Source organism: Salvelinus sp. IW2-2015, linkage group LG4q.2 (assembly GCF_002910315.2).
Source record: "Salvelinus sp. IW2-2015 linkage group LG4q.2, ASM291031v2, whole genome shotgun sequence".
NCBI classification, from domain to species: Eukaryota; Metazoa; Chordata; class Actinopteri; order Salmoniformes; family Salmonidae; genus Salvelinus; species Salvelinus sp. IW2-2015.
In genome coordinates this window covers 4,010,625-4,024,568 of record NC_036843.1, presented here as the reverse complement: position 1 = coordinate 4,024,568, position 13,944 = coordinate 4,010,625, and the positions used below count along the sequence as shown (strand labels likewise).

The window sequence follows — 13,944 nt, the reverse complement described above, 5'->3', positions numbered from 1 at the left end:
GCTTAAAGTTAGAGAGGGAGATATAAGACTCCAGCTTCAGTGATTTTTGCAGTTCGTTCCAGTCATTGGCAGCAGAGAACTGGAAGGAAAGGCGGTCAAAGGAGGTGTTGGTTTTGGGGATGACCAGTGCAATATACCTGCTGGAGCGCGTGCTATGGGTGGGTGTTGCTATGGTGACCAGTGAGCTGAGATAAGGCGGGGCTTTACAGCGGACCTGGAGCCAGGGGGTTTGGCGACGGATATGTAGTGAGGGCCAGCCAACGAGAGCATACAGGTCGCAGTGGTGGGTAGTATATGGGGCTTTGGTGACAAAACGGATGGCACTGTGATAGACTACATCCAATTTGCTGAGTAGAGTGTTGGAGGCTATTTTGTAAAATGACATCGCCGAAGTCAATGATCGGTAGAATAGTCAGTTTTACGAGGGTATGTTTGGCAGCATGAGTGAAGTAGGCTTTGTTTTGCGAAATAGGAAGCCGATTCTAGATATAATTTTGGATTGGAGATGCTTAATGTGAGTCTGGAAGGAGAGTTTACAGTCTAGCCAGACACCTAGGTATTTGTAGTTGTCCACATATTCTAAGTCAGAACCGTCCAGAGATGTGATGCTAGTCCGGTGGGAGGGTGCGGGCAGCAATCGGTTGAAGAGCATGCACTTAGTAAAACTAGCATTTGAAAGCAGTTAGAGGCCATGGAAGTGTTGTATGGCGTTTGGAGGTTTGTTAGCACAGTGTCCAAAGAAGGGCCAGATGTATGCAGAATGGTGTCGTCTGCGTAGAGGTGGATCAGAGAATCACCAGGAGCAAGAGCGACATCATTGATATATACAGGCCCTCCGATTTGACACACTGAACTCTATCTGAGAAGTAGGTGAACCAGGCGATGCAGTCATTTGAGAAGCCACGGCTATTTAGTTTTCCGATTTTAAGAATGCGGTGATTGACAGAGTCGAAATCCTTGGCCAGGTCGATGAAGACGGCTGCACAGTACTGTCTTATCATTGGTGGTTATGATATCGTTTAGTGCACCCATGACCAGCTTGGAAACCAGATTGCATAGTGGAGAAGGTACGGTGGGTTTCGAAATGGTCGGTGATCTATTTATTAACTTGGCTTTCAAAGATTTTAGAAAGGCATGGCAGGATGGATATAGGTCTATAACAGATGTTGGCCGGGGTAGGGGTAGCCAGGTGGAAAGCGTGGCCAGCCGTAGAAAAAGTCTTATTGAAATGATTGATTATCGTAGATTTATCGGTGGTGACAGTGTTTCCTATCCTCAGTGCAGTGGGCAGCTGGGAGGAGGTGCTTTTATTCTCCATGGACTTTACAGTGTCCCAAAACTTTTTGGCATTTGTGCTACAGGAACCAAATTTCTGTTTGAAAAAGCTAGCCTTAGCTTAGCTATATCTGTTCTTAGTTCTACTTAGCTATATCTGTTCTTAGTTCTACATTTTATGAATGGTGCATGCTTATTTAAGATGGAGAGGAAAGCACTGTTTAAGAGCAACCAGGCATCCTCTACTGACGGGATGAGGTCAATATCCTTCCAGGATTCCCGGGCCAGGTCGATTAGAAAGGCCTGCTCGCTGAAGTGTTTTAGGGAGCATTTGACAGTGATGAGGGGTGGTCGTTTGACCGCGGACCCATAGCGTATGCAGGCAGTGATCGCTGAGATCCTGGTTGAAGACAGCAGAGGTGTATTTAGAGGGCAAGTTTGTCAGGATGATATCTTAGAGGTTGCCCATGGTTACGGATTTAGGGTTGTACCTGGTAGGTTCCTTGATAATTTTGGGGAGATTGAGGGCATCTAGCTTAGATTGTAGGACGGACGGGGTGTTAAGCATGTCCCAATTTAGGTCACCTAACAGTACGAACTCTGAAGATAGATGGGGGGCGATCAATTCACATAAGGTGTCTAGGGCACAGCTGGGTGTTGAAGGCGGTATATAACAAGCAGCAATGGTGAGAGACTTGTTTCTGGAAAGGTGGATTTTTAAAAGTAGAATCTCGAGTTTGGGCACAGACCTGGATAGTATGACAGAACTCTGCAGGCTATCTCTGCAGTAGATTGCAACTCCGCCCCCTTTGGCAGTTCTATCTTGTCGGAAAATGTTATAGTTAGGGATGGAAATTTCAGGATTTTTGGTGGCCTTAGCCAGGATTCAGACACGGCTAGGACATCAGGGTTGGCGGAGTGTGAATAAAACAAACTTAGGGAGGAGGCTTCTAATGTTAACATGCATGAAACCAATGCTTTTACGGTTACAGAATAAATGAGAGCGCCTGGGGAATAGGAGTGATGCTTGGGGCTGCAGGGCCTGGGTTAACCTCTACATCACCAGAGGAACGGAGGAGGAGGAGTGCTGTCCCCAGTCCACCTGGCCGTGTTGCTGCTCCAGTTTCAACTGTTCTGCCTGCGGCTATGGAACCCTGACCTGTTCACCGGACGTGCTACCTGTCCCAGACCTGATGTTTTCAACTCTCTAGAGACCGCAGGAGCGGTAGAGATACTCTTAATGATCGGCTATGAAAAGCCAACTGACATTTACTACTGAGGTGCTGACTTGCTGCACCCTTGACAACTACTGTGATTATTATTATTTGATCATGCTGGTCATTTATGAACATTTGAACATCTTGGCCATGTTCTGTTATAATCTCCACCCGGCACAGCCAGAAGAGGACTGGCCACCCCTCATAGCCTGGTTCCTCTCTAGGTTTCTTCCTAGGTTTCGGCCTTTCTAGGGAGTTTTTCCTAGCCACCGTGCTTCTACACCTGCATTGCTTGCTGTTTGGTGTTTTAGGCTGTGTTTCTATACAGCACTTTGAGATATCAGCTGATGTACGAAGGGCTATATAAATAAATTTGATTTGATAAGAGTATAGCTAAAGGCTAAAAGAACTGGTAAAAGGAGCAGATTTCTGGGCGCGAAAGAACAGGTTCAAGGCATAATGTACAGACAAGGGTATGGTAGGATCTGAGTACAGTGGAGGTAAGCCTAGGCATTGAGTGACGATGAGAGGTTTTGTCTCTGGAGGCACCATTTAAGCCAGGTGAGGTCACCGCATGTGTGGGGAGTGGAACAAAAGGGCTAGCTAAGGCATATTGAGCAGGGCTGGAGGCTCTACAGTGAAATAAGACAAAAATCACAAACCAAAACAGCAATAGACAAGGCATATTGACATTAGGGAGAGGCATGTGTAGCCGAGTGATCATAGGGTCCAGTGAGTAGCTAGGCGAGCTGGAGGCACGGCGATTCAGACTGCTAGCAGACGGCTCTGTGTCGGCAACAAAGGGTCCAGGCCAATTGGCAAAAGAGGTATTGAAGCCCAGGAATTGTCTGATGGATCTCTTCGGCTAGCCGGGAGATGGGCCTAGCTCCAGGCTAACTGGTGCTTGCTTCAGGACAGAAACCCCCTCGGACGGTTACGTCGGCAGACCAGTCGTGATGGATCGATGGGGCTCTGTGTCGGCAACAAAGGGTCCAGGCTAATTGGCAAAAGAGGTAATTGAAGCCCAGGAATTGTCTGATGGATCTCTTCGGCTAGCCGGGAGATGGGCCTAGCTCGAGGCTAGCTCCAGGCTAACTGGTGCTTGCTTCGTGACAGAAACGTTAGCCAGAAGTAGCCACTCGGATAGCAGCTAGCTAGCTGCTATGATCCGGTGTAAAGGTATAGAGCTTGCGGTAGGAATCCATGTGGTATGGAAAAAGCAGTCCGATATGCTCTGTGTTGATATCGCGCTGTGCAGACTGGCAGGAATTGACCGGGCTGAGGCTGGCAGATGTCCGAGTTAACGGTAATGACCGCTAGCAGTGGCTAACTGACTACTAGCAAGTTAGCTGGCTAGCTTCTGAAGGGGGTTCCGGTTCTAAAATATAAAAATAGCAGATCCATACCACATTGGTTGTGGCGGGTTACAGGAGAGTATGTTCAGTCCGTAGATGGAAATTGAGATAAAAAATATATACGAAGAAAAATGATATACTGTATATACATGGGACGGGACAAGACAATCAAAACAGACATCCCACTGCTACGCCATCTTGGATACATATTGGACATATATTTCTATGCCCCTTTGTGTTTGTGTGCTCTGCATATACACGTAGCTAAAAGCTGTGTCATGTCACAGGGACATCCCTCCATAGGAATGTTTAATAGAGCTATCTACTGCTAGGGTGTTCCATCGATCAACCATGGGCCTCCCCTCCAGGCCCGCCTGAGACTCCGTAATCACTGCTCAGCCTCCACAGAGCCAATGCCTCCCTCCTGTTGTGTTCTCCTGTCCTGCACCCAGAGACGGTTCCCATATGGCCAGGGATTTATGGGCTCATTAACACCTAGCAGAGCCGAGGAAGATGGATGATAGAACATGAGATCAGAATGACCCCCCCCCCCCCCACATGAATCACCCAGCGTGGTGTGTTCTGTTGTGGGGAGGTTGGAGCTGCATGTACCCACTGAACAACAACTTTCTCGGCTTCCTTCTCTAGCTCCCTCTATCTATCCTTCTCCACCCACCTGCTGTGCAGTCTGTCTCTCCTGTCCCCTCTGTCTGTCATTCTGACTGTGGCAGAAAAAACAGGCCACTCCCCGAGGCAGTGGAGGAAGAAGCAGGAGAATTTGCGTCTCTCTTCCACGCGAGCAGTGAGCCTGCTCTCTAGGCTTCTTCTCTTTCTGTCTGGCCTGCCTGAGATTCCGTGACTTGCCTAGGGGTCTTCTCAACCTCCTCGACACAGAACACATGGCTGTGAGGAGAGGCCCTGCCAACTCCTGTCTCCCTCTCCTACTCTACCCAGCTCCCTTCCTCCACTAATACCTCCTCATAACATTCTCTGTTTTTCTCTCTTCCATAATTTTCTCTCCCAGTTCCCTGATACAGCATGCAAATTCTTGATCATCTTGACATAGCTTGAAGCATGGAGATTTAAACGGCAGGTATCGCAGAGATGTGTATTTGATTCGAGTTCCAAATATAGAGTATTTACACAACAGTTTAAAGCTCTGAAGCAGTCAGCCTGGTGTCTGAAGCAGTCAGCCTGGTAACAGTACTGAGTGGTGTCTGAAGCAGTCAGCCTGGTAACAGTGAAGAGTGGTGTCTGAAGCAGTCAGCCTGGTAACACTACTGAGTGGTGTCTGAGCAGTCAGCCTGGTAAACACTACTGAGGGGTGTCTGAAGCAGAGTCTGCCTGGTAACAGTGAAGAGTGGTGTCTGAAGCAGTCAGCCTGGTAACAGTGAAGAGTGGTGTCTGAAGCAGTCAGCCTGGTAACACTACTGAGTGGTGTCTGAAGCAGTCAGCCTGGTAACACTACTGAGTGGTGTCTGAAGCAGTCAGCCTGGTAACACTACTGAGGGGTGTCTGAAGCAGTCCAGCCTGGTAACAGTGAAGAGTGGTGTCTGAAGCAGTCAGCCTGGTACCACTACTGAGTGGTGTCTGAAGCAGTCAGCCTGGTAACAGTGAAGAGTGGTGTCTGAAGCAGTCAGCCTGGTAACAGTGAAGTGTGGTGTCTGAAGCAGTCAGCCTGGTAACAGTGAAGTGTGGTGTCTGAAGCAGTCAGCCTGGTAACAGCTCTGACACATTGGACTCCATTATAATGGTCCTCTCCATCTTGTCAGCTCCAAGTCCCTAATGGAGGTCTCATAGGATGCTATTATCCATGTGCCCACAGAATCACTCATTCACAGACCAACTCAACTCAGCAGCAGAGTTTGGATATGAGCAGCCTCCCTCCCTCTCCTCTGTGTAATAGGTCGTGTTTGAATAGGCAGCAGGAGCAGTCTGAAAGAGTAGCTAATCATGCCAGGGCTCAAAGGGAATGCTTACTTCCTGAAATGTACATGTAATGTGGATCACTTCCATTATAATCACAGTTCACATTCTGCCTGGGAGGTTTAGGTAGGAGTTTGGTTGAGTCAGGAAGGCACGGTGCTGTCTGTGTGTGACAGGCACTTGTAACTCAAAATAACAACCTTTTAATTTGGTATCAAGGTGGCAACAGTAAACTGTGTGTGGGCATGGTTTAAACTTGACATACTGTGTGTCTGTGGTGCTTTGAAATGGACTGCTGTTTTCAGAGGCATGCCTTTACCTGCCTTTGTACCTGCAGCCAGCTTCCTCTCAATGGCAGGTTGGCAGTGACTCAAAGCTCTAGTAAACTCTGTGTGTGTGTGTGCACTTTCCCCACTGTGTGTTTCTTTCCCAATTGCACTTGCTTAATGCGTCTTTAAAAAAAGTCTTTCTTTCTCTCCCCGCAGAGCGTTTCGACCACCACTGTCCCTGGGTGGGGAACTGTGTTGGGAAGAGGAACTACCGCTTCTTCTACATGTTCATCCTCTCCCTCTCCTGCCTCACAATCTTTATCTTCGCCTTTGTCATCACACACGTCATCCTGCGTAAGTAGTGACCAATGAAGAGCACACACCTCTTCCTCTTCATCCGGTCCTGGTTGTGTTGGAGCAGCCAACCAGCAGGCTGTAAGTGGGCGTTGTGAAGCCCAGCAGTATTCTGGCTCCTTACCATCTCCCCCAAGTGTGAGATGATGTGTGGGTGGGAGAGTGGATGTGTGCTGGGCTGGTGAAAACGAACAGAAGAAAAGACAGACACCGTTAATCAACAGAGAATATTCTCTGCACTTCATGTCTCTTTTGTATCCTTCTCCAGATTGTGAAATATTGACTTTGTGGGCATGGGTGAAATAGAAATAAGACTCCTTCTTTCAGAGATGTCTGCTCTGTTAGATTGTCAGCCCTCATCTCGACAACCAGGTTAACAAGCCTCTCTCCTGTACAGCCCAAATACTTACCATCGTCTTCTCAGAGGAACTGTGGAGGGTACCTAGCTAGAAACACCTGTCACTGTTATGGATGAGATGAGAAACACGGGGATCAATATGTCTCTGGTGACTGAATTGGGCTAGACGGCCATATTGGATTGTGCTCCCTCTCCTCCCCTCTCTAGCCTCCCTTTCCCCAGATGGCAGTTCAAATGTAATGGCAATTAAAGTGGGTGTGATCTGTCTTGCTCAGCCTCGTCATACTTGCTGACGTCGCCCATTTGGTTTGAAGAGAAAAGCTACAGAGTGTTTAGGGCGTATGATATCCAATCCACCCTGCACTATTCGACGGAATCCTAGACACAGCACACACTGAAAGTTTATCACTCTGTTAGGTGCCAATACAGGCAGGTGCCCTCCTCTCCGCACATTCATAGACCTACCCTATCTGTCAAAGCGTTTCACTGTAGACTAACGGTGTCGTCCCTAGCATTGTGCGAGATTCAGATAGTGTAGGTGTTTAGTGGTTTGACCTTCATACTGGTATGTTGTATGTAGTCAGCTTTGAGGGTATTAGGCTCTATCCCCTACATCTGATTCGCTCCGTTCAAAGCCGAGCTCTGTGGCTGACCTAATTGCCAGCCATGATTCACCAGCTAATTTGCCAGTGATTTGAATGCGAGGAATCGGATTAAAGACGATTTTAAAGTTTCTTTGAGTTTTTTTTTATTTTTAAGAAAGATAAACTGTCATTAAACTGTCTCCTCTTGTCTCTCTCTGCAGGATCCCATCGATATGGGTTCCTCAACACACTCAAAGACAGTCCTGCCAGATATCCTTTCTTGCAATAGTGATCTATATGCAAATTGTGTGTGTGTGTATCATGTTACCCTTGATCTCAGGCCTGTGCCATTCCCTGGCAATTGCGTTTTACAGTTGCTAAGTGCCAACTTCCACTCCCAGTCTCTGCCATGCTGTGACCTGTTCTGTTCCTCAGCTCTGCTGTGCATGACAGTTGTCCCCGATGACTCCTACTCTGATAGGCTTACATAGCCGCTTTCTCTCTCTCTCCCTCCCTCCCTCTTCATCTACAGTATATCTCTCTGTACAGTATTTGTCTCCCTCCATCCTCCCTCAGCGTTCCAAACAGCCAGATTTGTCGTGTCCTCCCCAGAGGTTGACAGCTGCCTAGGGTGGAGAGGACGAGGAGGGTGACTCTAGCTGACCCTGTGGTTGACCCTGTTGTCATTACTGTCCGAAAGGCTGCAGAAGCTAACTAACCCGTAGTCTCTGCACAACAGTACTGGGACCAATTTGGTCACGTCACATAGATGTATTTTTAGAATGTTTTTTAGTTACGAATCGTCTTATGGAAAGCCTCGCTATTGAGCTGTTCTTACGACTCTTCTGTAACCGCTATTAACGCAAGGTCATAGTCACCCCTCCATGCCGCTTATCTATCAGACGCTTGTAGACTGTATTCTCCATTCCAGTGTCGCCAATAAGCTGCCGACCAGGCTGCTTGATTTGCGAGTGTCTGTCCCTCTGTCTGCAGGGCGTCATTTGTCTGTGCGGGCGTGCTGCTACTCTCTCTCAGCGAGATACGGAGCACGCCGTGCCTGCTGGAGAGGAACCGCGTGGCGGGCTCAGCTGATAACACGGCAGCCTCGTCTCCTACGGCAGCACAGAGCTTTCAAGATGAGGCCTGATAACATCTCACCAATCTCCCGTATGTGAATGGTGACCTCTCTGCTTGTCCTTGAGAGAGAGACAGAGAGAGAGAGAGAGAGAGGAGGTGGCATGAGAAAGTAATCCTGGAGTAGACAGTCATTTGATTAACTCTGTCTTGCCCGATGTCAGTAAGCCTCTGGCTTGGCTGTATGTGCATGCAGAATGACATCGGCAGCCCAGGGGAAGCATCGTTACATAACTCCTCTCGTCCTGATCTACCACCGCTCCTTATTCTGATCATGCTATTTGATGCTACTGTTTCGCTATGCTACCACTGCTGTTTCCAGTCAAATGGACATAGGGCCAGGACAGGCGTTGGCAGCAGGTCTATCCATAGCTGTTGGTACTATGTGTAGGCTTGTGTCCTTCTACTCTGCGTTTATTTGACGTATGTCTGTGAGGGAGAGAGAGCGGATGTGTTTTTGACTCTCAGCTGTAGCATATTGACTGAGTGTGTGTGTGTGTTCGTTCCTTAACCCTTTGGTCACTGTGCTGGAGGTGGTGGTGTGTTTCTTCTCTGTCTGGTCCATAGTGGGCCTCTCTGGATTCCACACGTACCTGATCAGTTCCAACCAGACCACAAACGAAGATGTGAGTACATGTACACACACACACACACACATCGGGCTACGCCACACATTAAGCAGGTGTTTAAGTGGATTTCTCTTAGATTTGCTGAAGTTCTTTTCTGTAAAACATCCAGTACCTACAAGGTTCCTCCATTCCCCCATCCTTCTCCTGTCTCCTACCAGATTACACATATACCCCCATCCTTCTCCTGTCTCCTACCAGATTACACATATACCCCCATCCTTCTCCTGTCTCCCTACCAGATTACACATACCCCATCCTTCTCCTGTCTCCTACCAGATTACACATAATACCCCATCCTTCTCCTGTCTCCTACCAGATTACACATATACCCCCATCTTCTCCTGTCTCCTACCAGATTACACATATACCCCCATCCTTCTCCTGTCTCCTACCAGATTACACATATACCCCCATCCTTCTCCTGTCTCCTACCAGATTACACATATACCCCCTCCTCTCCTGTCTCCTACCAGATACACAAACATACTAACCCCCCATCTTCCTGTCTCCTACCAGATTACAACATACTACCCCATCCTTCTCCTGTCTCCTACCAGATTACACATAGACATACTAACCCCACCTCTCCTGTCTCAAACTAACACATAACCCCCATCTCTCTCCTACCAGATTACACATAGCACTACTAACCCCCACCTTCTCCTGTCTCCTACCAGATTACACAATAACCCCCATCCTTCTCCGTCTCCTACCAGATAACACCCACCCCGTCTCCTACCAGATTACACATATACCCCCCATCCTCTCTGTCTCCTACCAGATTACACATACACCCCACATCTCCTGTCTCCTACCAGATTACACAAGACACTACTACCCATCCTTCTCTGTCTCCTACCAGATTACACAGACACACTAACACCTCTCTGTCTCTACCAGATTACAACACATACCCCCCATCCTTCTCCTGTCTCCTACCCAGATTACACATACACCCCATCCTTCTCCTGTCTCCTACCAGATTACACATAGACACTACTAACCCCCATCCTTCTCTCTGTCTCTACAGATTACACATAGACACTACTACCCCCCCATCCTCCTCCTGTCTCCTACCAGATTACCATAGACACTACTAGACCCCATCCTTCCTCCTGTCTCCTACCAGATACACAGCATACTACCCCCACTCTCCTGTCTCCTACCAGATTACACATATACCCCCATCTTCTCCTGTCTCCTACCAGATTACACATATACCCAGTCCTCTCCTGTCTCCTACCAGATTACACATATACCCCACCCTCCCACCAGATTACACACATATACCCCATCTTCTCCTGTCTCCTACCAGATTACACAATACCCCCCATCCTTCTCCTGTCTCCTACCAGATTACACATATACCCCCACCTTCTCCTTGTCTCCTACCAGATTACACCAAATACCCCAGCCTTCTCCTGTCTCCTACCAGATTACACACTATACCCCAGCCTTCTCCTGTCTCCTACCAGATTACACAACATACCCCATCCCTCTCTCCTACCAGATTACACATACCCCCCATCCTCTCCTGTCTCCTACCAGATTACACAAATACCCCCACCTTCTCCTGTCTCCTACCAGATTACACAGACACTACTAACCCCCACCTTCTCCTGTCTCTACCAGAATTACACATAAACATACTAACCCCAGCCTTTTCTCCTACCAGATTACACATAGACAACACTAGAACCCCCATCCTTCTCCTGTCTCCTACCAGATTACACATAGACACTACTAGACCCCCACCTTCTCCTGTCTCCTACCAGATACACATAGACACTACTAAAACCCCCATCCTTCTCCTGTCTCCTACCAGATTACACACTATACCCCACCTCTCCTGTCTCCTACCAGATTACACAGTCACCACCCATCCTTCCCTGTCTCCTCCAGATTACACATATACCCATCCTTCTCCTGTCTCCTACCAGATTAACACACTATACCCATGCCTTCTCCTGTCTCCTACCAGATTACACATATACCCCCAGCCTTCTCTGTCTCCTACCAGATTACAACATAATACCCCCACCTTCTCCTGTCTCCTACCAGATTAACACATATACCCCCATCCTTCTCCTGTCTCCTACCAGTTACACATATACCCCCATCCTTCTCCTGTCTCCTACCCAGATTACACAAATAGCCTTGATCCTTCTCGCTGCGTACGAGAGCCGAGCGAGACCTACCCCCCATCCTTCCTCCTGTCTCCTACCACGATTTACAAAATACCCTCCCCTGTCTCCTACCAGATTACACAAATACCCCCATCCTTCTCCTTGTCTCCCTACCAGATTAGCGCATATACCGGCCCCATCCTTCTCCTGTCTCCTACCAGATTACACAAATACCCCCATCCTTCTCCTGTCTCCTACCAGATTACACATAGACACTACTAGACCCCCATCCGTCTCCTGTCTGCTACCAGATTACACATAGACACTACTAGACCCCCAGCCTTCTGCTACCAGATTACACATAGACACTACTAGACCCCAGCCTTCTGCTACCAGATTACACATAGACACTACTAGACCCCCATCCGTCTCCTGTCTGCTACCAGATTACACATAGACACTACTAGACCCCCATCCGTCTCCTGTCTGCTACCAGATTACACATAGACACTACTAGACCCCAGCCTTCTGCTACCAGATTACACATAGACACTACTAGACTCAGGCAGCAAGTTGAGTTTTTCTCTAGAGGATAGATGGTTGCAGGGAAGACAGACAGATCTCTTAGCTTTGACTTCATTTATTTCAAAGCCGTTTGCCTCATCACTCACCCCTTTTTTAAAGTTTTAAGCGCTCTGTCACTGCTCTCTGTGACAGTTGTGTTTCTGTTTCAGATCAAAGGGTCGTGGTCATCTAAAAGAGGGAAAGGCAATTATAACCCTTACAGCTACGGAAACATATTCACCAACTGCTGTGCAGCGCTGTGTGGACCCCTACCACCCAGGTAAGGACGGGTCTGTGTGTGTGTGCTTGCCTATGGTACTCTGGCATTCTTTTTTTACTTACTAAAAATGTAACATATGGCCAGGGTTTGGTAGGTTACTTTCAAAATGTAATCAGTTAGTTACTATGTACAGGTCCAAAATTGTAATCAGTAATGTAACCTTTTGGATTTCACAAACTTGGTAATGTAATCTGATTACTTTTGATTACTTTCCTATTAAAGCCCCTATGCAGTCTTTTTAATTGTATTTTTACATCACTGTATGTCTAATAAATCACTGTGTTTATTTTATGAAAATAGCTTAAATATATATTTTTTTATAATTTATTTCCCTGAGCCTTTAACCTGTCTGATCGTGTGGGCGTTAGGAAACAAATCTGAAGATGTTTACATTCACAGCCCTGATTGGCTTGTAGGATGGTCTAGAGCCCACCCCCTTACCCAGATGAACAGTCAATGGTCTATTATGCTCGGATCATTGTGATGTCATGATGGGGGCCAAAAGTTCCATCCTGGGCAGGCTGAGATTCCAGGCATTTTGTTTTCCAAACAGCTCTTACACAAAAGGCACTGTCATAATTTTCACAATTTGAGTGTTATTTGAACCTCATGGTGTTGAAATGTAATGTTTTTAACTGCACCGCCCCTTGAAGAGGCATTAGAAGAAGACTAAAAGGATCCATCAAACTCATGTGGTGTGTCATCATAGTGGTCTCTGTCTTGTGGTCAGACTCACTCAGGTGGAGAAAAAAAAGAAAGTCATTTCCTGCATTGTCAGAAAGCTAAAATAGGCCCGTCACGCAGGACTAGAGAGCCTGCTGTGAAATCATCTAGCCTCCAGCGTCTCTCATTCAGACCTCTGACAGTACCGAGGATTTCAGCACCTCCCAGTGACATCAAACTATGCAGATGGATAACAGATGTAGTAATCATTGTATCTATAGAATCTTTGCCAATCATGGATTGATTGCTTATTAACTGGCCTCATGCAACACTTCATAGCTGGAACCCCATTCCATGACTGTTCAGACCTGTGGTCTGCTTCCCACTCCCAACACCCTACGTGCCTCCCCTCACGTTCTACACACTCTCTCTGTAGTGGAGGCTATGGTTCTACACTCTCTCTGTGGTGGAGGCTCTGGTTCTACACTCTTCGTACTGTGGTGGCATGACGTTCCTGTGATTCTACACTCTCTCTCTGTAGGTTGGAGTCTCTGTTTCTACACTCTCTCTCTGTGGTGAAGGCTCTGGTTCTTACACTCCTCTCTCCTGTGGTGGAGGCTCTGGTTCAACTCTCTGTGGGTGAGGCTCTGGTTCTACAACCTCTCTTCTGTGGTGGAGGCTCTGGTTCTACACTCTCTCTTTGTGGTGGAGGCTCTGGTTCTACACTCTCTTGTGTGGAGGCTCTGGGTATCTAACATCCGCGTCTCATCTTCTCTGTGGTGGAGGCCTGCTTCTACCTCTCTCTCTGTGGTGGAGGCTCTGGTTCTACGCTCTCTCATCTGTGGTCGAAGCTTCGGTTCTTACACTCTTCTGCTCGGTGTAGTAGGCTTCTGGTATCTACACACTCTCTCATGTGGTGGAGGCTCTGGTTAATACACACTCTCTCTGTGGTGGAGGCTCTGGTTCTACACACTCTCTCTAGTGAGTGGAGGCTCTGGTTCTACACTCTCTACAGTCCAGTTTTCCCTCTCTGATGAGACAAACACACACGTCAGCAGCTCCTCTGTTGGCTTGACTGTGTGGTTAACTCTAAGGCTCCATTTCAAAAAGCGCACCCTATTTTCCTATGTACGCTATAGGGCGCCATACTGCGACTTGGTCACTTTTGACAGGGCTTTATGCAGATGAGGTGGCCGGTCTATAGTTGGTT

The 13,944-nt window shown here is 47.7% G+C and overlaps 1 protein-coding gene across 4 annotated transcripts in view; it reads left to right on the top strand.

The window, feature by feature from the left end:
- LOC111963154 (palmitoyltransferase ZDHHC14) overlaps window positions 1-13,944 on the top strand; it is a 99,017-nt gene that overhangs the window by 70,051 nt on the left and 15,022 nt on the right. For all 4 annotated transcript variants that reach the window (XM_023986393.2, XM_023986391.2, XM_023986395.2 and 1 more), the window contains 4 exons: window positions 6,259-6,396; window positions 7,560-7,608; window positions 8,996-9,098; window positions 11,962-12,071. In XM_023986393.2, coding sequence (XP_023842161.1) covers window positions 6,259-6,396; window positions 7,560-7,608; window positions 8,996-9,098; window positions 11,962-12,071 — 400 coding nt within the window. The remainder of the gene's footprint in view (window positions 1-6,258; window positions 6,397-7,559; window positions 7,609-8,995; window positions 9,099-11,961; window positions 12,072-13,944) is intronic.